Here is a 27490-nt window from a genome sequence, read left to right on the forward strand (position 1 = left end):
CCAACTACGGATGTTAAGCTAACCGGCCTGTAGTTCCCTGCCTTTTGTCTGCTACGTTTTTTAAACAGCGGCATAACAGTAGCTGTTTTCCAATCCGCTGGCACTTCCCCAGAGTCCAGCGAATTTTAATAAATCATTACTAAGGCATCTGCTATTCCTTATGCCATTTCTTTCAGCGCCCTGGGATGCATTCCATCTGATCCCGGGGACTTGTCTACCTTCAGCCCTGTTAGTCTACCAAGCACTACCTCTCTAGTAACAGTAATTGTATTAAGGACCTCATCTCCTACCAACCCTCTATCTTTAATATTCGGTAAGCTATTTGTATCCTCCTCCATGAAGACAGACACAAAAAACTTAAAAGTCTCAGCCATTTCCTCGTTTCCCACCGTTAAATCCCCCCTTTTGTCCTCCAAGGGTCCAACATTCACTCTAGCCTGTCTTTTCTTCTTTATATATTTGTAAAAACTTTTACTATCATTTTTTATTTTTAGAGCTAGTTTGTTTTCATACTCTATCTTTCCTTTCTTTATCGCTTTCTTAGTCATTCCTTGTTGTTTTTTAAATCTTTCCCAATCTTCTAAGTCCACACTATTTTTAGCCACTCTGTACGCATCGGTTTTTAATTTAATACACTTAACAAGAAGGTTGTAGCATCTTTATGTATACACACTGATTTCCCAAATTATTACCTAAATGGAAAGCAGATCCAAGATGTGTCCAGGCAGAGGGGATCTGGGTGTCTATGTTTATGAATCACAGAAAGTCAGTCTCCAGGTACAGCATATAATAAAAAAGGCAAATGGAACGTTGGCATTTATTGCAAAGAGACTGGAGTATAAAAGTAGAGAAATGTTGCAATTGTATAGGGTGTTGGTGAGACCACATGTGGAGTATTGTATCCAGGTTTTGGTCTCCTTATTTGAGGAAGGATGTGGTGGCATTGGAGGCAGTTCAGAGGAGGTTCACCAGATTGATTCCAGGAATGAAAGGGTTGATGTATGAGGAGAGATTTTTGGGATTGTACTCGCTGGAGTTTAGAAGGATGAGAGGGGATCTGATCGAGGTATATAAAATTTTAAAAGGAATTGATAAAGTAAATGTAAACTAAATGTTTCCTCTTATGGGGCAATCTCGAACAAGAGGGCACAGGTATAGATTGAGAGGCGATTGATTTAAAACTGAGGTGAGGAGGAACTACTACTCGCAGAGGGTGGTGAATTTGTGGAATGTGAATCATTGAATTGTTTCAAAAAGGGGATAGGTATATTTCTAATAGAGAAAGGGATAAAGGGATTTGGGGAACAGGTGGGGAAGTAGATTTGAGACCAGGGAGAGATCAACCATGAATTGATTGAATGGTGGAGCCAGCTCGAAGGGCTGAATTTGCTACTCCTGCTCCTAATTCCAATATTCCTCATGTCCTTTAGGGAAGGAAATTTGCCACCCTTACCCGGTCTGGCCCACATATGACTCCAGACCCACAGCAACGTAGTTAACTCTTAAAATGCCCTCTGAAATGGCCCAGCAAGCTGCTCAGTTCAGAGGCAATTAGGGATGGGCAATAAATGATGCCCCAATCAGCGATGCTCAAATTCCCTGAACAAATTTTCAAAATCACCTTTCTTGAGCACAGGGCATCACAGGGCATTTTACAGCCAATGTCATTTTTTGAACCTCAGTCAGCAGAACAGTCAACCTCTGCACAGCAACTGCCCACACACAGCAATGAGACAAAGACCTTCCAGCACAAGAGGCAAGTGGGCTACTCAGTGGGCCACACGTACTACCAGAAACTCTTAAAAGTGTGGGAAGTATTTAGTTGGAGTACAGCTGTGATTGCCCCAGGTAAGGGGATTTGTAATGAAAACATTCCATCATTCATACCTCAAAGGAAGAGAGAGAAAAATAATACAAAATTAATGTGCAGAATTAATTAGCACAGCTTTCCATTACTCTCAATTAGCATTTAAGAAGATGAGGGTGACTTATGTTGCTTTTTAATACCCAGTACTCTGTGGCTTCAGTGTTGCTTACATAAGCCGGAACTAATTGCTATTGAGTTCTCTCTAAGGGGTTTGAGAGTGTGCCAATCCCTGCCAACCATTATGGGTTTAGTGGGCAATGATATTCTTTGGCAATGTTTCACATTGTGCATTAGGAGCCTCTTCAATGGCACTTTTCACTGCAATTCCCTTTACTTTCATTAAGGGAGATTATTTCAGGGGCTTTATTTGCCATTCAGAGTGCTGGGTTTGACACAGATACAAATTAATAGTGAGAATATGGGAGTAGGGATAGTTGATATCAGAACTCAAAGGTCACACCAAGCAGTAAAGATTGAACAGGCTGGGGCTCTTTAGAATAAAGGTACAAAAGTCTGAGGTCATGTACCAATCAACTCAAGAACAGCTTCTTCCCTGCTGCCATCAGACTTCTGAATGGACCGACCTTACCTTAAGTTGATCTTTCTCTCCATCTCAGCTATGACTGTGAAGTAAAATCTGTTTATTAGTTGCAAGTAGTCTTACATTAACACCGCAATGAAGTTAATGTGAAAATCCCCTAGTTGCCACACTCCAGTCCTGTTCAGGTACACTGAGGGAGAATTTGGCATGGCCTATTCACCTAACCAGCACTTCTTTGGACTCAGTGTATCATCAAGGGTGAAAAATGTAGTGACACTCCATGATTGGAGATGCTGGTGTTGGACTGAGGTAGGCAGAGTAAGAAGTCTCATAATATCAGGTTAAAGTCCAACAGGTTTATTTGGTATCACAAGCTTTCAGAGCGCTGTTACTTCATCAGGTGAGCAGCTCTCCAAAAGCTTGTGATACCAAATAAACCCACCAAGTGGCCTGGTGTTGTGAGACTTCTTACTGTTCTCTATGAACAGTATACTTTGTCTGTATAGTGAGCAAGAAACAGTACTTTTCACTGTATACCAATACACGTGACAATAATAAATCAAATCAAATAATAAAAGTAAAAGTTCTAATTCAGATCACATTACAGCCTTACTGTCTAATTTCCTTCACTGGGTGGTTTGAGTTGAAGAAATGGATTGTGACATTTGAAGGCACTTTTAACCTGGCCATTTCTCGCTGGGATTGATGATCCTGTCCTCAATGCTTGACAGGATCTAAAATCATTGGCCACCACCTGAGGGCACTGCTAGTGTCTTCTACAAAGTTGGGAGGGTGTCTACAGTTAGAAGTCAAATTATTTAACTTAGGAAGTTATGTGGAAGTTGAACATATTTGTCCTGGTTCTCTCTAGCCCAAAAAACACCTCAGTAATTCCACTTCAGAAAACGCAAAAGAAATGAAGTCAAAATGAGTATGACTGAGAAGGCTAAGCATCAAATTACTTATTCACAATTGCAATTTTCTGTCCAATTTTCCTCTAAGTGACCAACCCAAACTGGCATGGTGGCACAGTGGTTAGCACTGCTGTCTTGCAGTGCCAGAGCCCCAGGTTCAATTCCCAGCTTGGGTCACTGTCTGCTTGGAGTTTGTATGTTCTCCCAGTATCTGTGTGGGTTTCCTCCAGATGCTCTGGTTTCCTCCCACATTCTGAAAGACGTACTAGTTAGGTATTTTGATCCAAACCGGTGCTGGGGTGTAGTGACTAGGGGAATTTCACAATAATTTCATTGCAGTGTTAATGTAAGCCTTACTTATGACTAATAAATTAACTTTACAAAGATCAATTTTTGCCACTTGGTATCTTACCCTCGTTCCACATTCAATAAAATTTAAATCTATACCTTTAATTTTTCAAGCCTTCTTATTAAATAGAAATGTATTTTTTTGGGTTCATATAAAAACCCATTTCTGTTTTAAACTGGCAAGTCTTATGGTGGAATTTTCTGGCTGCAGTGGCCCCAAAACCAAAAAATCCCATCCGAGGTCAATGGATCTTTCCATGGTCTGCCTCTCACCCGTGATGTTTCTCGTGGCAGGTGGAAGAAGAAAATTTAGCCCTTAGAATTTGAAAACACTAATCAGGCAGTTGAGTGTACGTCAAAGAACTTTATGGTACATGGGATTTAATGGGATTGAGAGTTATAAATAGTTCTATGACCTGGTAGGTATGGATATGATCGACGCAACTTGTGGGTCGAAGGGCCTGTTTGTGCTGTAGTGTTCTATGTTCTATGGTACTTGGTGCCAGAATGTAGCGACTCAGGTTTTGCACAGTAACTTCATTGCAACGTTAAAGTAAGCCTACATGTGACAGTAATAAAAAACTTTAAACTTCAATTGGTCACAGTACTCTCAAGTGTGGCTGAACTCAGCTGCTCTGTATATCGAATATATCTGTTGAGAATGAACATTAGGTCCTTTGTTTGCATTTTTATGGCTTTGTTAACCTGTATTGCTACTTTTAATCATTTGTGATCTTCAATTCCTTTGCTCCTCTCCCCCATTTAGACCTTCGTATCCAAGAAAAATTGCCATTTTAGCCTTCCCCCAAATTGCAGCACCTTTGCACTAATTCATTGAAGTTAATTTGCCATCCGCTCATGCTGCCAATGCACATATCACTGAACTCATAGCTCCACCTGGGTTGAGTGGGTAGCACACTCATCTGTGAGGTAGAATATTAAAAGTTAAAATCCTGTTCCAATGATTTTAATGCATAATCCACAATGATACTCCCGTATCTGGGGGAGTTACGATCTTTGAGATCTAAATCATTGTCTCACCTACCTTCCTATAAAGGCAAAATACTGCGGATACTGGAATCTGAAACAAAAACAGAAAAATGCTGGAAAATCTTTGCAGGTCTGACAGCATCTGTGGAAAGAGCCAACATTTTGAGTCAGCTCTGAGTCACCCTGACTCAACATTGGCTCTCTTCTCTCTCCACAGCTGCTGTCAGACCTGCAGAGATTTTCCAGCATTTTTCTGTTTTAGTCCTGTCTACCTTCTCAGGTAAAAGTAAAAGATGCTGCATGGTCACTTTGAGGAAGAACAGGGACTGTTCCCTTGCCCAAATTATATCCTCTCACAAACGTCACCATGTAGATGATCAGAATATTATGACAAGCTGTTGGTGGGAGTTTGCTGTGTGTGACTGCTTTTCTTCTATGATATTACAACTACACAAAGTGCTTCATTGACTATAAAGAGCCATGGGACATCCTGAGGCTGTGAAAGGTGAGATATAAATATACGCCCTTTATTTACTGTAGGTCATAGAGTCATGGAGATTTACAGCATGGAAACAGGCCTTTTGGCCCAACTTGTCCATGCTACCCAGTTTATGCCACTAAGATAGTCCCAATTGCTCGCGTTTGGCCCATATCCCTCTATCCCTCATCTTATCCATGTAACTGTTCTAAAAGCTTTTTAAAAGACAAAATTGGACCCACTTCTACTGGTGCCTCTGGCAGCTCATTCCAGACACTCACCACCCTCTGTGTGAAAAAATTGCCTTTTTGGACCCTTTTGTATCTCTCCTCTCTCACTTTAAACCCCTGCCTTCTAGTTTTAGACTCGCCTACCTTTGGGAAAAGATGTTGACTATCTAACTGATCTATGCTCCTCATTATTTTATAGATCTCTATAAAATCACCCTTCAGCCTCCTACACTCCAGGGAAAAAAGTCCCAGTCTATCCAGCCTCTCCTTATAACTCAAATCATCAAGTCCTGATAGCATCCTAGGAAATCTTTTCTGCACTCTTCCCAGTTTAATAATATCCTTTCTATAATAGGGTGACCAGAACTGTACACAGTATTCCAAGTGTGGCCTTACCAATGTCTTGTAAATTATTGATGAGGATCCCAATTGGTGTGTCTCTTACTAACTCAGACGCAGCTAATAACTCTTCAGTCATACTCCTGTCTCTGATTAATGAGCTCAGCACAGAATGACAATTGAACTGGGGATATATCAACCGGCTGTATGTGTGACCTGAGGCATTCTCCCTCTCCTTGCATGTCTCTTCTGTGTTCTTCCCAAATTAGATAACTGGAATAACGAGGAATGTTTGCTCAAGTCAAACAAACCCTCTGGGACTCTCAAAGTGGTGGCCTTAGCTGCAGATGCCCCTTCGGATGAGCAGAGTGAAGGGCAACAGAACATGGTGAGCATAATGCAACTGGTGGTCTATATAATTGTCTTCAAAGAAAATTACATCTCAAGAACAGGTCCTTTGGCCCCTCCAAGCCTGCACCGACCATGCTGCCCAACTGAACTAAAACTCCCTCCTCTTCCAGGGACCGTATCTCTCTATTCCCAGCCTGTTCACGTATTTGTCAAGACGCCCCTTAAAAGGTACGATCGTACTTGCTTCCACGACCTCCCCCGGCAGCGAGCTCCAGGCAGCCACCACCCTCTGTGTAAACAACTTAGTTTTTTTGGAAGATGGTTGGCTTTCAGGGTCAGTTTGTGGATAGCCCTCTCACTGAGGCCGTTCAGACCAAGATAATGTTCTTGAACTCTCAGCCCAGAATGAGTCAGCTGACCGCATTTAGTGCGTTCAGACAGGTATACGGAAGACTTGAGAAAAGAAAAATATCTCCGTTTACACCCTTCCTCCTGACTGGCCTGTAATCACCTCTGCTGGAAAGTGCACGGTTCTTCCGCTCTGCCCACCCAACCTTTGCCCCGTCTGGGCCCAGTAGCTTACTGATGCTCATTTCCAGGCACATATCTGGGAAAAGGCAATGTCAATAAAGCTAAAACCCTGCAGGTGATTCAATCTCAAGAGGATGTGAATAAAAGGATGGCCAGGTGGCACTGTGGTTAGCACTGCAACATCACAGCTCCGGTGACCTGGATTCGATTCCCGGCTTAGGTCACTGCCTGTGTAGAGTTTGCACGTTCTCCCTGTGTCTGTGTGGGTTTTCTCTGGACTTTGGACTTTCCTCCCACAGTCCAAAGATGTGCAGGTAGGGTGGATTGGCCATGCTAAATTGCCCCTTAGTGTCCCAGGATGTGTAGGTTAGAGGGATAAGCGGGGTAAATATGTGGGGTATAGGGCCTAAATGGGATTGTTGTCGGGGCAGACTCAATGAGCCGAATGACCTCTTCCTGCACTGTAGAGATTCTATGATTCTATGAAAAGTGATGGGGAAAGAGGTCAAGTAGATACACCAAAGATTAATGGGCTGGAATTTTATCTGATAATTTCACAAACGGATCTGTTGTTTGAGTAAATACCCCACTACATGGGTTGAAAGGACATCCTGACATTCATTATGAATGAATCTATTAATATGCAATATGTTATATTGCAAATTAATATATATATTTATGTTTAAAGCATATATATATTATATATAGTATATATATGCTTTAAACAGAGTAAAATGTTCTCAAATTTGATAAAACAGAGTTGGTCAGTTCTCATACAATGTTGAAACATATGGACTTCCATTAATAAACAAGCCTTCAAGAGCAAAGATGTGCAGGTTAGGTGGATTGGCCATGCTAAACTGCCCCTTAGTGTCCAAAGATGTGCAGGTTAGGTGGATTGGCCATGCTAAATTACCCATTAGTTTCCAAAAGTATGTAGGTTAGGGGGATTAGTGAGGTAAATGTGTGGAGTCACAAGGATAGGACCTAGGTACGATGGTCTGTTGGACAGTCAGTACAGACCTGATGGGCTGAATGGTCTCCTTCTGCACTGTAGGGATCTATGATTATGTGATTCACTGCATAATATGTATACCCGGGTCAACCAAATTTGACTTATTACTATCAAATATATTGGGATACAATGAGAAGTATTGTTTCTTGTGCACTACACAGACAAAACATATTTTTCATAGAGTACATGGGGGAGAAGGAAAGGATAGGGTGCAAAACATAGTGTTGCTGTTACAGATAGGATGAAGAGAAGGATCAGCTTAACATATGATAGAACTATTAAAAAGTCTGATGGCAGCAGGGAAGAACCTGTTCTTGAATTGCTTGGTCCGTGGCTTTGGACTTTTGTAACTTTTTCCCAACGGAAGAAGGCAGAAGAGAGAATGTCTGGGATGCATGGGGTCCTTGATTATGCTGGCTGCTTTCCCAGGGCAGCTGGAAGTGTAGACAAAATTAATGGATGGGAGGCTGGTTTGTATGATTGACTAGGCTACGTTCACAACTCTTTATAGTTTCTTGCAGTCTTGGTCAAAGCAGAAGCCATACCAAACTGTGACACAACCAGAAAGAATGCTTTCTATGGTGTATCCAAAAGAATTGGTGAGAGTTGTAGTGGACATGCTGATTTTTTTTAGCCTTCTGAGAAAGTAATGGTGTGGTGGGCTTTCTTAACTATAGTATTGGCATGGAGGGACCAGAAGAGATTGGTGATCTGAGCACCTCGAAACTTGAAGCTCTCGACCATCTCCATTTCATCACCATTGATGTAGACAGGAACATGCCCTCCACTATGATTCCTGAAATCAATGATTATGTCCTTCGTTTTGTTGACATTGAGGGAGAGATTATTGTCATCGCACCAGTTCACCAAATTCTCAATCTCTTTCCTGGGCTCCGTCTTGTCATTATTTGTGATCTGACCCACTGCAATGGTGTCACCAGCAAACTTGAGAATGGAGTTGGCGTGGAATTTGGCCGCACATTGAGAAATGTCGGAGCATAGGAAGGGGCTGAAGACACAGCCTTGTGCGGCACCCGTGTGGCGGACAATTGTGGTGGAGATGTTGTTGCCTATCCTTACTGATTTTGGTGCCAAAATATGTTATGAATGGATCGAGATTTCTCCAGACTTCAGAATTATATAATGTGCAAAGTTTTGGACAATAGCCCACTCAATAATTCCTCAAGCAATCTGGTTGAAAGCAGTTACCAATTACAAACCGATGACTCAAGGGTGATTGCACAAAATCATGTTCTGCTTTTGGTTAAAGCTTACTTCTGGACAAAGTGTCTTCGACATTAAGACACAATGCTCAGGAACGCAGTGTGCTAAGATTCCACTGAAAACTGGAAGTGATCTGGCCCATTAAAATTCTAACAAAGTGTGACTGAATGGAAAGAGGTTAGAATTCCTTACTATGGGAAAGAACGAGAAGGAGTTGGTTCATTTGGATTCTGTACAGCTGGAATCAATAGAAAAGGAATTGTTGCGATTCCATTACGACGCAACAGCAGTTGAGTCCATTGGGATTCTGAACAGTGGGAGAGACACTGGCAAGGGGTTTGGTTTATTACAGGCCTAGGCAATAATGTTGACAAAGTATCTCGTAATTTTGGTACTATTTAGACAAGATATTTATGATCTTGTTCGTTTACAAGTACTTGAGGTCAAAGATTTACAGCATTGCTGAAAAGTAAACATATGTGTTACTGGGGTTTTTAAATTTTGGCAATAAGTGATGCCATGCAAATCTGATGTATTATACAAGCATCATAAAATAATTACATCTTGAATTTTTGAAAGTTTCATCAAATTCAAAATGTGTATTTCATAAGATGTATGAGCAGAATTAGGCCATTTGGCCCATTGATTCTGCTCCACTATTCAATCATAGAATCATCGAATCCTACTGTGCAGAAGAAGGCCACTCGGCCCATCAAGTCTGCACTGACCACAATCCCACCAGGCCCAATCCTGTGTGTTTGCACTCGCTAGTCCCCCGACACTAAGGGACAATTTAGCATAGCCAATCCACCTAACCAGCACATCTTCGGATTGTGAGAGGAAACTGGAGCACCCGGAGGAAACCCGCACAGGCACAGAGAGAATGTGCAAACTCCACACAGACAGTGACCCAAGCTGGAAATCGAACCCAGGTCCCCAGCACTGTGAGGCAGCAGTGCTAACCACTGCGCCACTGTATCGCCCCTTCAGCACATCACAGCTGATATGCTCCTTATTCCTATTTTCCTGCCTTCTCCCGATAACCCTTCAACCCATTCCCAATTAAAAATCTGACTAACTCCTCCTTAAATTTATTCACTATCCCAGCATCCATTGCACTTTGGAGTAGTGAATTCCACAGATTCACAACCCTTTGGGAGAAGCAGTCTCTCCTCAACTCTGGTTTAAACTTGCGACCCCTTATCCTAAGACTATGATCTTCATCCTAGAATGTCCCACAAGAGGAAGCATCCGCTCCACGTCTACTTTATCCATACCTTTTATCATCTTGTGTGCCTCAATTTGATCTCCCCTCATTCTTCTAAATTCCAGAGAGTATCAGTCTAAACTGTTCAATCTCCCTGCATATGACAAACCCCTCATCTCTGGAATCAATCCAGTGAACCTTCTCTGAACTGCCTCAAATGCCATTTGATTGGTTAGATTATCATTCGGAATAACCAGAAACAAATCACATTTTTAAAAAAAGTAATACAGAAAGCCCAGGTTTTGTGTAGAATTTTGCTGATATTGCTAATCCTCCTCTGAGAGATTTACAAGCATCTGCCAACCGAGAGAAACTTCTCCATTTCTCTTGGGATGAGTGAACTAAGTGGCTTGCTAGGCCATTTCAGAGGGCATTTAAGAGTCAATCATGTTACCGTGGCTCTGGAATCACTTGGAGGCCAGACCAGGTAAGGACGGCAGATTTCCTTCCTTAAAGGGCATTAGTGAACCAGATGGGTTTTTACGATAATGGTTTCATGAAAGCAAAATATTGCAGGTGCTGGAAATCTGAAATAAAAGCAGAAAATGCTGGAAAATTTGGCAGGCCTGGCATCATCTGTAAGGAGAGAAAAGAGCTGATTTTTCAAAGGGTCATCTGGACTCGAAACATCAGTTTTTTTCTCTTCTTAGAAAGATCTGATGAGATCTTTCAGCATTTTATCTTTTGGTTTCAGATTCCAGCAGTAATTTTGTTTTATCTGTGGGGAGAGAAATACAGTTAACACTTTGAATCTGGATGATACGTCTTCAATGGTTTCCTAGTCAAGGACTTTTAATTCCAGATTTTTTTGTGGAAATTAGTTTTTACCATTTGCCATGGTGGGATTCGAACCCAGGTTGCCAGACTATTACTCTGGGTCCTTGGATTGTTAGTCCATTGACCAAAGCACTGTGCCACTGCCTCTAATCATCTGTAGGGTGGGCACATTTACAATGGCAGGTATTTCTGAGCAGGACAATTCATGATAGTTTCTTCTCAAGCAAGTTAAATATTGCATCCATAGAGCAGAACCCAGAGCATCCCAGAGCCACACCACAGGGTGGCACGGTAATAGAGTGGTTAGCACTGCTGGTTCACAATGTCAGGGACCCGGCTTCGATTCCTGGCTTGGGTCACTGCCTGTGTGGAGACTGTACATTCTCCCTGTGTCTGTGTGGGTTTTTTCCCTCAGTCCGAAAGACGTGCTGGTTAGGCGTGTTGGCCGTGCTAAATTGTCCCTCAGTGTACCCCAACAGGCACTGGAGTGTGGTGACTCGGAGATTTTCACAGAAACTTTGTTGCACTGTTAATGAAAGCTTGCTTGTGACTAATAAATAAATTTTGCTTTACTTACCTACTTTTAGAAGTTTGTGCTGTAGTGTTCTATGTTCTATAACTCACCTTCATAATGATAAACAACTTCAGATTAGAGTTGTACCACACTGGCCAACTAATCTCAGCCTCTAGAATTCAACTTTGTGTTCCAGAGTTGGTGGTTAAAATGAGAATCTTTTTATTTCTGCTATAATGACTTTAACAAGGCCCACGGTGTAGACCTCTTAGAATACAAGCTCCCAGATTGAGGCAGCAATGGCTTGTCCAATCAGTGGGCACTGCATGTGTATAAATGTGGAGTGTCGGGGTTACAGGCACTGGGATTTTGGTTTTGTATGTGTTAATATCACGAATAGGCGTACATTAACACTGCAAGGAAGTTACTGTGAAAATCCCTTAGTCGCACACTCCAGCTCCTGTTTGGGTACACTGAGGGAAAATTTAACATGGCCAATGCACCTACTCAGCATGTCTTTCAGACTGTAGGAGGAAACTGGAGCACCCAGAGGAAGTCCATGCAGACACAGGGAGAATGTGAGACTCCGCACGGACGGTGACCCAAGTTGGAAATCAAACCCGGGTCCCTAGTTCTGTGAGGCAGCAATGGTAACTGCTGTGTTACCATGCTGCCCTAACCATTGTGCCACCATGTTGCCCTAACCAGTGTGCCACCATTGCCATCCTCTGTTTATGCTCTGTACGAGGAAGTACCTGTCTGAGTATTTCTTACTGTGTAAATCAGTCTAAATTTGGTGAACAGACACCAGCCTCAAAGTTATTTCATTTGAGTTTTCCCTTAATAGGAACCTCCCGCTGAAAATTTAGAGCAACTGGCTGCAAGAGTTCTGAAACCTGATGAAAACTCAGTAGCAGAGGTGGCTGAGATTCAATCGGAAAAATGTTCACTTCTGACTGGTAAGAAGGGGAAATAAGTTCCACATCCCAACTTCTTTTCTTTTTAAATTTCTCTTTCTCTAAGCTGCTAACCTTTCCCCCACTTCCCCTGAAGGTGTTTGATTGGGATACTATACCACAGATTATATTATATTAGCCCCAATCCCAGGTGCTTTGCACTCTTACCTCTTATGTCAGACTTTATCAAAGATTTTCTGAAGATCCAAATACACCACATCCAGTGGTTCACCCTTATCTATTCTGATAGGTAAGTCCTCAAAAAAACTTTCATAAACCCTTGTTGATTTTATCTAATCCTACTGATATTTTTAAGTTATCACATCCTTGATAATAGGCTGTAGAATTTTACTGCTACCGATATTAAGCTTAAGCAGTTTCTAATTCCCTGTTTCCTCCCTTTTTTTATAAATAGTGGGGTTACGTTTGCCCCCTTCCAAGCTGCTGGGACTGTTCCAGAATCTACACAATTTTAGACCATGACAACTAATGCATCCACTATTTCCATAGCTACTTCCTTTAAAACTCTGGCATGTAGATTATCAGGCCCTAGGGATTTATTGACTTTTAGCCCATTAGTTTCTCCAACACTATTTTATGGTACAGCTAATTTCCAACATCCTTGGTTCCATAACATTTCTGGGAAATTATTTGTGCCTTCCTCCATGAAGACAGAAATGAAATAGTTATTGATTTGCTTGGCCATTTCCTTATTCTCGATTATACGTTTGCCTGTTCTGGATTGTAAGGGACCTCCAATTGTCTTCATTAATCTTTTTCTTTGTACATTCTTATTGAAGCTTTTACAGTCACCTTGATGCTACTTGTGAGTTTACTCTCATAAATATAATTTTCTATATTCTTTCACTGGAATTAAAAATCATTGGCTAAGCCAGCATCTTTACAGCTAGCCCTAATTGTCTTGAATTGCTGCAGTCCATGCGGTACATCCACAGTGCTGTTAGGAAGGGAGTTCCAGGATTTTGACAGTGAAGGAATGGTGATATAGTTCCAAGTTAGGATGCTCCGTGGTTTGGAGGGGAAGTTCCCAGTCGCAGTTTTCCCATATATCTGCTGCCCTTGTCTTTCTAAATGATGGAGGTTGCTGGTTTGGAAGGTGCTATCAAAGGTGTCTTGTTAAGTTGATGTAGTACATCTTATACATATTACACACTGCTGCTATGTACGCCTCTGGTGGAGGGACTGAATGCTTGTCATAGAGTCATAAAGGTGTACAACATGGACAGGCTTTTCGGCCCAACTTGTCCATGCCGCCATTTTTTTAACCCTTAAGATAGTCCCAATTGCCTACATTTGGCCAATATCCCTCGATACCCATCTTACCCATGTAATCTAAATGCTTTTCAAAAGACAAAATTGTACCCACCTCTACTACTAATTCTGGTAGCTTGTTCCTGACACTCACCACCCTCTGTGTGAAAACAATTCCTCCGCTGGACCCTTTTGTATCGCCCCTCTTTCACCTGTATAAGATATTGAGATGTATAGATTGGGTGGATTCTCAGGGGCTTTTTCCCAGGGCTGAAATGGTTGCTACGAAAGGACACAGGTTTAAGGTGCTGGGGAGTAGGTACAGAGGAGATGTCAAGGGTAAGTTTTTCACTCGGTGGCTGAGTGGAATCGGCTGCCATCGGTGGTGGTGGAGGCAAATTCGATAGGGTCTTTTAAGAGACTTCTGGATGAGTACGTGGGACTTAATAGGATTGAGGGTTATAGGTACGCCGAGTAGGTAGGGATATGATTGGCACAACTTGTGGGCCGAAGGGCCTGTTTGTGCTGTAGTTTTTCTATGTTCTTAAGCTTCTGCCCTCTCATTTTAATTTCCCCTACCTTTGGGAAAAGATATTGACTATCTAGCTGATCTCTGCCCCTCATTATTTTATAGACCTCTATAAGATCACCCCTGTAGATGGGGGGGCAATCAAGAGGATATGTTGTCATAGATAGTGTCAGGCTTCTTGCGTGTTATTGGAGCAGAACTGATCCAGGCAAGTGGAGCGCATTCCATCACACATTTGCTATAGCCAAGAGTGTGCCATGTCATGGTGTCTGAAGGGCGAGCTCTCACTCCTAGTTCCACCCTATTGTTTTTGGTGGGTCTTTAAGTTAACCAAGCAGTGAACTGGGCAATGTTTTTTATTCCAGAGCCAGCCATGGAACCAGCTGCAGGGGAAAACCACAGCTCCCCACTGAGGCGGGAACTGGTGAACCGTAAAGCAATGATGCACAATCTACAGCGTGAGCAGAAGAGGAAACGGAGGGAAAAACTAAAGTTGGAGGAAGCTGAGCTGTGCAGGCAGCTAAAGGTTTGTCATATACATCAACAGGTGTATTATGTAGAGGGATGTTGGCGTAGTGGTAATGTCACGCATTTGTGATTCAGAGACCCAGGTTAGTGTTCTGGGGATGAGGGATCAAATCCCTTCATGGCGGCTGGTGAAATTTAAATTCAATTGATTATCGGGAAGTGAGTGACGACCATGAACATCTCATGATATTTGCAGTGTATAAGTATAATGAATGGATAATTCAGTTTTCAATGCAATGTCGCTGCATTGTGTGAGCACCAGCTCATTGGCTGTGAGACACTTTGGGACATCTTGAAGAAAGGTGCTATATAAATGCAAATTCTCTTTTTAATGGGTCTTGAGATGGTGAGCGAGATGGTGGCATCGTGGGAAAGTCACAGCATTTATATTTCACTGATCCAGGTTAGTGTTGTGGGGAGAAAGGTTCCAAATCCAGCGTGGCAGCTGGTGGAATTTAATCTGGAACTGAATGGGAACCATGACACCACATTTGTAAAAGCTTATGTCCTTTAGGGAAGAAAATCTGTCATCATTACCTGGTGGCACAGTGGGTTAGCACTGCTGCCTCACAGCCCCAGGGACCCGGGGTCGATTCCCGGCTTGGGTCACTGTCTGAGTAGACTCTGCACATTCTCCCCGTGTCTATGTGGGTTTCCTCCAGGGTGCTGCAGTCTCCTCCCACAGTCCGTGCTGGTTAGATGCATCGGCCATGCTAAAATTCTCCCTCAGTGTACCCGAAGTGCGGCGACTCGGGGATTTTCATAGTAACTTCATTGCAGTGTTAATGTAAGCCTACTTGTGACACTAATAACTAAGTGTTAAACTGGTGTGGCCTATACGTGACTCCAGCCCCAAAGCAATCAACTCTTCAGTGTCCCTGGAAATGGCTTGGCAAGCTAAAGGCAATTCAGGAATGGCAAGAAACCCTGGCTTGCCAGCAGCGCCCACATCACCTGAAATATAAATTTTCGACAAAAAGAGAATTAAAAAGAGAATTTGCATTTATGTAGCGCCTTTCTTTTCTTCAGGATGTCCCAAAAGTGCCTCACAGCCAATGAGCCACACAATGCAACAAAATCGCATTGAAAAATGTGAATTATCCATTTCCACACTGCAAGTATTCTGAAGTTTATGAAAGTGGCCATTGCATCATTTGAGTTATACAGCGTTGGGTTATTAATGGAGCTGGGAGCAGTTTTATCTAACTGTCAGAGCGCACTCAGACTGATAAACGTTCCAGCTGAACTCTGACTGATGCAGCCTCTCGATTCTTTGCATCTGTGTTTTGACTATTTTCCCAGCCTTTTGGGACGGGAGCATTTTTTTTGTCATTTCCGCCTTGTTTATTTCAGGAGTACGATGCCTTTATCAGTAAGACGCAGGCCGAATTGATTGCGGACGCTGACTTCGAGCTCATCCTCAAGCCACAAATAAAACATCCTGCTGCAGCCCAGCGCAAGCCACGAATAATTTCCCCTCGGCTGCAGAGGTACAGAGGTTACTGGGGTGGGGGGGATACTGCATCGTTACAAATAGATCTTTGTCATCCTTCAAAGTGCGGAGGACATTATGAATCGGCAGCTGTGGTTTGGTGTCCAATTGGGCCGATTAAATTGAAATCTGAGCTGCAAGAAGGAGAAATTATTGTCCCGCATTTAGAACGAGCAATAAAATTGGAAGTCACCGGGTTCACGGTTAGTGGTGATGGCAGCAGATGACGTCCTACTGTCTGACTCTGGGAAGAAAGAATGGGAAGAATAGCTCCTGATCCTGATTGATATCCGTAGATCGCTTACTCCAAAATGCACAGAGTGTGCTTGTTAAGCCAGACTCATAGAAAATGGAAGCAGGAGTAGGCCATTTGGCCCTTTGAGCCTGCTCCACCATTCATTATGATCATGGCTGATCATCAAATTCAATATCCTGATTCCCCGCTTCTCCCATATCCCTTGCCCCCTTTAGCCCCAAGAGCTATATCTAATTTCTTCTTGAAATCACACAACGTTTTGGCCTCAACTATTTTATGTGATAGTAAATTCTATACATTCACCACTCTCTAGGTGACTGGATCTCTTCACCTTAGTCCTAAAAGATTTATCTCTTTGATATCCTGAATGCTGACACTGACTTTGAGTCTGTTGTTGATAAAATTAGACAGAATGGACAGAGGCTTCCAGAAATGTGTTGCAAAACCTGTCTGCCTCAATGCATCTCTCTCTCTTTCTGTCCCCTGCACAAGTTTGTTTGCTCCGGTCCACCAGCTCCCAGCTCTAGCCCAAGAGCTTGCCCCTTGATGCCAAGGCTCTTCCAGCTCCCAACTTCCCTCTAGCAAGTGAAGGTCTGAGAATGAGAATGTCAATACCCACACACCGATTTCATTATACTAAGATTTTTCTATGGAGTGAACAATTTCTCCAGAATTGGCCTCTGAGGTTGCTGGCTCTTTCCCAGGTGGAAGGCATAAATCACTCGCTCTGAGCTGGTTTGACACGCTCCTGTCCTCCCTTTGAATATAATCCTTCTAGCGAAATGAGGCAGGAGAACAGGAGGAACCAAAAGGAGAAAGAGGAAGATGAGTGAAGAAGGCAGATGAACAGGACTGATGAGAAAGTAGACACAACACCTAAAAGCACAGGAAGAGTAGACCATCTGGTCCCTTGGGCCTCTTTCACCATTTAATAAGATCGTGTCTGGGCCTTTCTTCAATTCCACTTTCCTGCCTTCTGTCCAAATACCTTGCTCCCTTAGTATCCAAGAATCTATTGCTCCCAGTCTTAAATATTTTCATCCACTGAGTATCTACAGCTCTTAGAAGTTGAAAATTCCAAATTTCCACAATTTTCTAAGTGGAGAAATGTCTCCTTCTCAGCCAGTAATGACCGACCCCTTATCCTGAACTTATGACCATGAGTTCTCGACCCTTCAACTGGGCGAAGAGCCTTTTGGTATCCACCCTTAGAATTTTACGCTTCTCAATGAGATAAAAATGGAGAAGCAATTAGAAAGCAGGAAAAAAGGAGCAAGAAACATCCTATCAATTTACAGATACCCCAATCTTGAGTGTGAGGCAGAAGTGGTTCCCTTTGATTCCTCATCACTTCTGTCCATAGTGAAATTATCCCTCTTCCTCATTATATTCTCAGTTCAATTTTGAGAAGATTATTATCTTCAGCAAAGTCACCATGAGATGAAATCTAGTTGATACTGGGTTTTATTTCTGGTTTAAGGTATCTCAGAACAGTTTCTAATGTTATGATAGCAGTACAAGTGATATTTATATATATTGTCTGTTATCTTTATGGGGAATGTTTGAAAATTCAGCTTTATTCAACAGGTAGTCAGTATGTCTGGGAGAAATGCAACTCAGATACTGGGAGAGCAGATAATTACTTATTTTAGCCTTGCAAGTGGTTAGGTTAAATAGAGTTAATGGGCTTTTGTTTACTTAAATTCCCAGGGATTTCTGATTAGAGTGATTGACAGGGTCATGCAATGATTTGATTTGATTTATTATTGTCACATATATCGGGATATAGTGAAAAGTATTGTGTTATACAGACAAAACCTACCATTCATAGAGTATGTAGGGGAGAAGAAAAGGAGAGGGTGCAAAATATAGCATTATAGTCATGGCTAGTGGGTAAAGAAAACAATTCAGTTTCATATATGGTAAGTCTGATGCAGGGAAGAAGCTGTCCTTGAGTTGGTTGGCACATTACCTCAGACTTTTCTATCATTTTCCCAAAAGAAGGTAGAAGAGAGAATGTCCAGGGTGTGTGGAGTCTGTGATTATGCTGGCTGCTTTTCTGAGGCATTGGAAAGTGTAGACAGAGTCAATGGATGGGAGGCTGTGTGATGATGTGGTCAGCATGGACGGACCAGGGCAGATCGTTGGTTATGTGCAGACTTGGGTCTATAGCAGAAAGCAAAAAGTTTTGCAGAAAGCAGTCAGTTCTAGCTGGGAATTGTTTTGAAGGTAGAGGCTTCTGCAAGCTGCACTGAAACTTATTTTCTCTCTGAAAGCTTCAAGACTGTCTACATTCATTCTAGCAAGTAGAGTTATGGTTACTAACTGTATTTAGAGTGACAGTTGGAGTGGTAAGAGGAGTGTTCCTTATTTGGAACTGAAACAGTGATAACTTAGAAATTAAAATTGTTTCCTTTCCATTTTCAAATATTATTCAACCGTTAATAGTTAAGTTGCTTCATTTGTTAGAGTTCTATTTAAACTATTATTAAATAAAGTTCATTTTATTATAAAAGATCCCTGATTTGTCAGTGGAATTACTCCTGGAGTGAAACACCCTATCCTTGTACCAAAATAAAAAATAGTTGGGGTCTAGTCTGACTTCATAATATAACTTGGGGTTCTGTTCCGAGGCCCTAACAATAATGCAAGATTTCCTTTTCCATTTAGGTCCAATATTCTTAAGCAGCCAGCAAAACCAACTGCTGAGATCCTTCAGCCACAAAACATGCCTTCTTGGCAAGGTAGGAAGATGTACAGTGGCTCATATAATTCTAATTTTTAAGCATTTGCTCTCTTTTAATGGAAGCGCTGACATTCATACAGTGTCAAGTATTCTCGTATCTTGTTATTACTGTTATTAGGTGAAAAAGCTGTGGAAAAGATATTGAAGCCACAAATGATCATTGGATGTATGGATGTGACTTGTCCACCTGGTAGGCCTGAGATTGGTGACCAACCATCCCTTGATCCCACCTCCCAACCTCCTCCTTCCTCTGTGCCAGTCAATGAGAATCAGTGTGCGGGGAAGCAATTGGAAATTCCTACCCCTTGTGGCTCTCCAGGATCATCTGGAAATTCAGACATAGTTATTGAGTCTTCAGTCTCATCCTGGGACTGCATGGAAGAGATTCTCCATCATAGGGATCCTGACTATTCAGCTTGCAAAAGAAGTCAAAACAATGGTTCATCTGCTGACACTTTGACTGAAAATTCTACCATGGAGCTTGAAGAAAAAGGAAATGTAATAATATTGTCATCCAAACCAACAGAACCATTATTTGGAAGGAAGTCTCAGGTGCACCGAAATGATGACTGGGATGATTTTGTGGCCAAGTCAACAGATAATTCATCGCAAACCTCTGCTCACCACTTAGTGAATAGCAATACCAACCTGGAAGCAGAACAACGTATAGAACTTGAACATATTCAACCAAATAATGTTGTCAAGACATCAGAAGACACCAAAGAAAGCTGGTTTAGATTGCCTAATCGTCCTGAAAAAGTGTCTTGTTTCAATGCTTCATCTAACTATCCAGCATTGGCTGGGAGTGAGATGCTTAAATCTGAAAGAGTGATGGATTGTCAGGAAATGATGCCTGCTGGATTGCTCGAAAGCTCCTTTGAACCAACTGCAACTCCATTTTCCTTGAGAAGTATCCATGTCCCGAAAGTAACTGCGGCTTCAGCACATGTTCACCTGGCTCCAACCAGTGGCCCCAGGACTGCAGAGCTTACCTCACCAATGCTCCCTTTCTCAGGCATCAATGGCGTCACTGGCACTGAAGAAAATTCGCAAGGCCGAGACCAAACCTCTACGTGCAGTGAAGCGATGCAGTCACCTGTGAGAAATACTTGGTGGGCAAACCAAAATTTGCCGTCTTTGCTTGAACAAATAAATCCATTAAGAAGTGAAACTGTTCAAGAAATAGTGCTGTTTCAACCAAATAAGTCACTTGTGGCTGAAGGAATTGTGTCTAAAAGCCATGAATTGCCCTCTTTGGATGATAAACAGAACTCGTGCGGTAGCCAAACTTCATCTCCCGTCTTAAAGGAGTCCGCATGCAAAGGAATTGACTCATTATTTTCAGAGGAACAGCCATCTCTTGGAGAAGAAATCTCATCTATAAAAGAGGAGCTGCTATCTTTAGTTGAGGAAGATAGTATATTCAGTATAAAAGAGTTAAACTCTCCAGTTGATGAATTAATGTTTTATGAAAGTGAAGCATTTCCACTTCCAGATGAAGCTGATATATCTTATGCAACTGAAGGCTTTCCTCCGCCTCCTGAAGAAATCGATTTGTTAATGAACGAAGAGCTTCCATCTCCAATTGGAGGGAACACCTTCGTTAGAATTGAAGCTCCACCACCACTATCTATTGGTAACTCTTCAAAAAATGAAGGGTTACGATTTCCAGGTGAAAAGCGCAATCTGCTTCACGTTAATGATGATTTCACTCCTTTTCCTGCACCTCTTGTCCAAGAGGTGGATGAAGAAATGAAAAATGCTGAGGCAGAGAACGGCAGACGATTGCTCAGAGCAAGTGGAGAAGAGGGAACCAGTGCACAGTTGGAGGAAAATCATCTTTTGTCTGAATCCTTAAGAATCCAAATACCTCGAGCAGTACAACAAAAAGCAGATTCTCCAATGGATTTTGATGTTGGAGGTCGGGTGTTCGTAAGTCAAATTGAGACAGGTACCTTCAAGTATAAAGGACATCGAACGTTTGACCAGGGTTGTTGGCTTGGTGAAGAACTGAACCATCCAAAAGGAGGCCCCGGTGGAACCTTCTGTGAGATGAAATATTTTGAATCTATGAATAAAAATGACATCTTTATTACACCCGATACGATCCTGTGCCCATCAACTGATTGTGAATTTGATGCAGATCTCACAAACGATGAAGGCTTCTTCTCTGCTGGAGCACCTGGACAAAGCGACAGAAACCTGGACAATGAATTGAAAGAAACTCATTGCTTTGAAGAGGTGTCTGAGAGGCGCGGTATTGCGCCGCTGAGAGGCAAAAAGCCAACTTTGCGCCAACATAGCCAGGGAGAGCCACAGCCTGGCGGGGTGGATGAGCCTGAACTGGAACGGATAATTCTGGAATGTGCAAAGGCAGTAGAATTGTTTCTGGATCCTCAAGATTTGCTGGATGCTGAAGTGGAACCAGAATTGCGATTTGATGATCGTGCAAGTCCTGGAGGCTTAAACAGTGGACGGACTTTACAACATCCTCGGGGCCAGGAAGACGGACAGTTGGTGGATGACGTTGCAGTACATCTCTCAGAATACCTTGTAGGAGAAACTTTGGATGAACTGACCAGAATCAGAAAGCAGCAAAATCAAAGCACGGAAGGTTTGAAGGAACAGAGGCTCGATGGACATTGCATCGCTCAAGACTGTGCAAAATTTGCTCAGCGGAACAGTGGTCTGCTTCAAGGGCAGAGAGGCCATGATAAATCCTTCATCGACTCTTTAAGAATAAACTGTGCACAAGTCAAAGATAAAATTAGAATTTCAAAGGGCGGCCATCATAAAGAAGCCATAGAAAATGTCACTGAAAGTTTACTAACAAAATTCATAGAGGAAGCTGCAAAAGAATACGTACGAATCAAAAGAAAAAGCAATGGGAAATTAGAAGCAAATGGAATCCTGTGTCCCCCGACTGCAGTGGGTTGTTTGACTGTGAGTAAATACGCTATTGAACATAAACAAAATGGAATATTTCTTCCTGACTGGCAAAGGAACCAGAGAGACGAGGTGATTTTGCTTTTAAACAGGATAAGAACAGATGTGCTTGATATGATCTGGGAACACACTGACCAAAAGGGCAGTGAAATCAGATTCAATTGTACCATTCTAAATGAAATTGGATATGCACTTGAAAAGAATTAAAAATGCAGGGCTTCTTGTAAAGAATGGGGAAGGGTAAACAAAATGGATAAACCTTTCAAAGACTTTGATTTGATTCAATTTATTATTATCACATGTATTATCATTCTGTTGTTTCTTACACCCTATACAGACAAAACATAGAGATGGAAACGAGAGAGTGCAGAATATAGTGTTACAGTCATAGCTAGGTGTACAGGAAGATGAACTTAATGCAAGGTAGGTCCATTCAAAGTCTGACAGCAGCAGGGAAGAAGCTGTTCTTGAGTCAGTTCGTACGTGATCTCAGACTTTTGTATCTTACGGAAGAAGTTGGAAGAGAGAATGTTCGGGATGCATAATTATGCTGGCTGCTTTGCCGAGGCAGCAGGAAGTGTAGACAGAGTCAGTGGATGGGAGGCTGGTTGGCATGATGGATTGGGCTATGTTCACAATCTTTTGTAGTTCCTTGTGGTCTTGGGCAGAGCAGAAGCCCATACCAAGCTGTGATACAGCCAGGAAGAGTGCTTTCTATGGTGCATCTGTAAAAGTTGGTGAGAGTCGGCGTTGACATTCCAAATTTCCTTGGTCTTCTGAGAAAGTAAAGGTGTTGGTGGGCTTTCTTGACTATAGTACCAGCAGGGGGATGGGACCAGGACAGATCGTTGGTGATGTGGACACCCAGAAACTTGAAGATTTCAACCTTTAAGATAGGTGGGCCAGTTGTTGTTATGTGAGTTTATGAAGCTCCACTTTCTTGAGTATTCTTAACTCCTTCATCTCCTTGTGGACTGACAGGCGAGATCCTTTCTTTCTGTTCCAGTGATTGAAGTAGGTATTAAAGATCCCACAGAATGACGGGAAGGTGAGGATGTTTTCCAAGTTTTGAGGGCATCTGATTCCTCCCCGAATCTGATGTCCTCAGAACAGATTGGTCATTTGATTGTTTTTGGATGGCACAGTGATTAGCACTGCTGCCTCATAGTGCCAGGGACCCGGGTTCGATTCCCGGCTTGGGTCGCTGTCTATGTGGAGCCTCTTCATTGTCTGTGTGGTGCTCCCATAGTCCAAAAGATGTGCTAGTTAGGTGTGTTGTCCGTGTTAAATTTTCCACCAGTGTACCCAAACAGGCACTGGAGTGTGGCGATTAGGGGATTTTCATAGTAACTTCATTGCAGTGTTAATGTAAGCCTACTTATGACACCAACAAAATAAACTTTAAACTTTGGGATGTTGCTGGTTTACAAAGGTTGCCCCATCTGTCTTCAGGACAACTGTTACTGCCTTTCAAGGATATGAATTCATTCTATTAAGTATTTTGCCTTTTACATCAAAATATCTTCTGTTTAAGTTTATTAGTGTCACAAGTAGGCTTGCATTAACACTGCAATAAAGTTACTGTGAAAATCTCCGAGTCACCACACTCCGGTGCCTGTTCGGGTACACTGTGGGAGAATTTAGCATGGCCAATGCACCTGACCCACCCATCTTTTGAACTGTGGGAGGAAACTGGAGCACCCGGAGGAAACCCATGCAGACACGGGGAGAACATGCAGTCTCCACAGAGACAGTGACCCAAGCAGAGAATCGAACCCAGGTAAGGCAGCAGTGCTAACCACTGGGCCACCGTGCAACTGTTCTAAACATGCATAAATGGCTGTATTTGGGACATTCTTCAGGGCTACATAAATATATTATTTGTACCGTATTCTAAATTAATTCATGTTTACTGTTGGTTTGTTGTCTTCCTCTTGCAAGCCATACAATGAGGCATTCCACATGGGTGGTTTTAGAAGCAGTCAAGACGGCAGCAGTGAAAAATTCAAAGGATTCCAGCCTTTCCAGGACAGGAAAACCCCAAGGCAAAGGTTTGAGTTGGACCAGTGGTGCTCAGGAGCCTGGAGACAGTCAAAGGAAATAGTCCTTGCTGTTCCTTTTAACCTTGTGGATGTTCAACAATGGGTTGACGGTGCCATCAATGTCCTATGGAATCAGCGTGGTCAATGTCAAGGTAACGGTGAAACCAATGTGTTGGAGGTTCAGGAGTTTACCAGTGGAAAAGATGTGGATACAGAATCCAAGAGAGCGCACAAACAGGTGAATGTGACAGCTTAGGATTATCAGTACTTGGAGTTACGAGAACCTCTTGCGGTCAAATTAAACTAATGGTTTAGGAAAGTTCATAGAATCCCTACAATGGAGAAGAAGGCTATTCAGTCTATCATGTCTGCACCGACCACAATCCCACACAGACCCTTTCCCCACAACCCCATGCATTAACCCTGCTAGTGCCCCTGACACTAAGGGGCAGGTTAGCATGGCCAATCCACCTAACCCGCATGGAAGAAACTGGAGCATCAGGAGGAAACCCATGCAGACATGGGGAGAATGTGCAAATTCCACACAGGCAGTGGCCCAAGCCGGGAATCGAACCTGGGTCGCTAGAACTGTGAGGCAGCCGTGCTAACCACTGTGCCACCGCAAAAGTAATATAATCTTGTTAGAAATCAGAAATCAACACAGAAAATGCTGGAAAGAGGGAAACAAAATAATATTTTGTGACCTGTTCTGGTGAATGGTCTCAGACTCGAAGCATCAACTCTGTATCTCTCTCCACAGATGCTGCTTGACCTGTTGTGTATTCCTAGCACTTTCTCTTTGTAGGTAGGTGAATTACTGCCAATGCCGGAGTCTTGAGATAAAAGCAGAACCACATACCTCACCACCTCAGAAACTGCAGCACCAATAAACTCAGCAAAAAAAAATGGAGATCGAGTTCAGAACCATCTGGAAATACAAAGCAGGTCTGACGGCAACTGGGGAGAGAGAGCAGAGTGAACATACAGAGTTAAGAGTATGTAGGCTTTAGCTGACAAAGCCAATATATAACGCAAATAACTCCTCAGAGACCGATGTCTTTTCACCAGACTCCATTGATTTACAAACTGGGGTAACACAGTGGTTAGTACTGCTGTCTCACAGTGTCATGGATCTGGGTTTGATTCCCAGCTTGGGTCACAGTCTGTGCAGAGTTTGCACATTCTCCCCCTGGGTTTCCTCTGGGTGCTCCAGTTTCCTCCCATAGTCCAAAGACATGCTGGTTAGGTGCATTGACCAAGCTAAATTTCTCCTCTGGTGTCAGGAGGACGAGCTAGGGTAAATGCATGGGGTTATGGGGATAGGACCTGGGTGGAATTGTGGTCAGTGCCGACTCAATAGACCGAATGGCCTTCTTCTGCACTGTAGGATTCTATAATTCTATGACTCTGTACCTGAACAGGCGCTGGAGTGTGGCGACTGGGGGAGTTTCACAATAACTTCATTACTGTGACACTAATCAATAAATAAATAAAAATTCTATTCCACTCTGAGAGTGCTTCGTGTACAAAGTCAGAATCAGGAGTGTCAGAAAATCTCCCATTTTTATATACAGCTGAGGCTCCCTGACTGGGCAAGCAATCACTACCAATCTTTTTGGCCAACCACATAAACTAAATCAAATTAACGAGGGGACAAATTAAAATGGGCAGCTCTCAAAAGAAGGTGAACTGCCCAGAACAAAAGACTAAATGGAAAGGATACTTAAAACATCAAATGAAAATGTGATTAAGGGGGTCAGTCATGCATCCCAGTCCCTGCAGGGCCCAGTGGGCATGGAAGGTGTTGACTGCCAATCATTGCCTCAATCAAGGAGCTCATACTCCAAGAGGCCAACCACATGGGCCTCGTTAAAGTCTTCACAGTAGATGGGTTTAAAAGGAAGTTAGATATGGACATGAAGTAGAAAGGGATAGAAGAATATGCTAATAGAGTTAAATAGGGGATTTTCCCAGTAGCTTCACTGCAGTGTTTATGTAAGCCTACTTGTGACACTAACAAATAAAACTTTTAACTGAAGATAGATGGGAGCAAGAGGCTTTTGTGTGGAGGATAAACACTGGCAGAGACCTGTTGGGCCGAATGGCCTGTTTCTGTATTGTGCTTTCGATGCAGTTCAGCTCCACAGCCCAGCAGGTTCCAATAATATTAAAGCAGAATGTTGCGGACGCTGGAAATCGGAAATAAAAAGCAAATGTTGACAATGCTCAACAGATCTGGCAGCATCTGTGGAGAAACAGAGGTAGCGTTTCAAGTTGAATATGACTTCTTCAGAATAGGCTGAAGAAATGTTCTGAAGAAGAGTCATTTTTGGCTTGAAATATTCACACAATCCTAGGAACCCTACCGAGCAGAAAGAGGGCATTCAGCCCATTGAACATGCACTGACAACAATCCCACCCAAGCCCTATCCCTGTAACCCTGCATACTTACCCACTAATCCCACTAACCTAAGCATCCTGGGACACTAGGGTCAATTTAGCAAGTGTCAATCAACCTAACCCGCACATCATTGGACTGTGGGAGGAAACGGGAGCAACTGCAGGAAGCCCTCTGCAGCTGCTGCCAGGCCTGCTTTGTAGTTCCAGAAAGTTCCAAGTTTGAGCTCAGTGTTTTTGCTGAATTTATTGGTGCTGCAGTGTCTGCGGAGGTGAGGCATCTATGCTGTGGCTGCTGGGAGGCCTTTGATAAGATAATAAGTTCAGTGATGAGGACTCAGCTGTTGCTCAGTTGGTAACTGTCTCAATGCTCATTCATGTGGTTCGGGACCAAACAATGTATGTTGATATTCCACAGTACAAGTACTGAGGGAGTACTGCAGTGTTACAGGTGCTGTGTTTTGGAGGAGATATTAATGTCAGGCTCTGTCTGTCTTCCCCTTGTCATGATTTTGTCGAAAGTTTTACCTCCGTGTCCTGGCCATTAATTATCACTCAACTAAAAAGGTTTGCACCACACAAGTAACCAGACAATGACCATCACCAACAGGAGAGGATCTAACCATTGCTCCTTACATTCAATGGCATTTCCATCGCTGGGGGTAATGCTTGACCAGAAACTGAACTGGGCTAGGCTAAATACAGTGGCTACCAGGCAGGTCAAAGGCTAGGAATCCTATGGTGAGTAACTTGCCTCCTGATTCCCCGAAGCCTGTCCACCATCTGCAAGGCACAAGTCAGGAGTGTGATGGAATACTTTCCAGTTGTCTGGAGGAGTGCACCTCCAACAACACTCAAGAAGGTTGTCCCCCCCTCCAGGACAAAACGGCCAGCATGATTACTAATCCTTCCACAAACAGTCAGTCCATCCATCACTAAC

General features: G+C 42.8%; 1 protein-coding gene across 1 annotated transcript in view; it reads left to right on the top strand.

Annotated features, from left to right (window-relative positions):
* Positions 1 to 27490, top strand: part of LOC145358102 (centrosome-associated protein 350-like) — a 61756-nt gene that overhangs the window by 24883 nt on the left and 9383 nt on the right. The window contains exons 12-18 of the mRNA XM_080211777.1: positions 5977 to 6095; positions 12234 to 12345; positions 14509 to 14669; positions 16025 to 16161; positions 19090 to 19163; positions 19284 to 22108; positions 24053 to 24391. Coding sequence (XP_080067903.1) covers positions 5977 to 6095; positions 12234 to 12345; positions 14509 to 14669; positions 16025 to 16161; positions 19090 to 19163; positions 19284 to 22108; positions 24053 to 24391 — 3767 coding nt within the window. The remainder of the gene's footprint in view (positions 1 to 5976; positions 6096 to 12233; positions 12346 to 14508; positions 14670 to 16024; positions 16162 to 19089; positions 19164 to 19283; positions 22109 to 24052; positions 24392 to 27490) is intronic.

Source organism: Carcharhinus amblyrhynchos, chromosome 25 (genome assembly GCF_965287045.1).
Source record: "Carcharhinus amblyrhynchos chromosome 25, sCarAmb.v2.hapA, whole genome shotgun sequence".
NCBI lineage: Eukaryota > Metazoa > Chordata > Chondrichthyes > Carcharhiniformes > Carcharhinidae > Carcharhinus > Carcharhinus amblyrhynchos.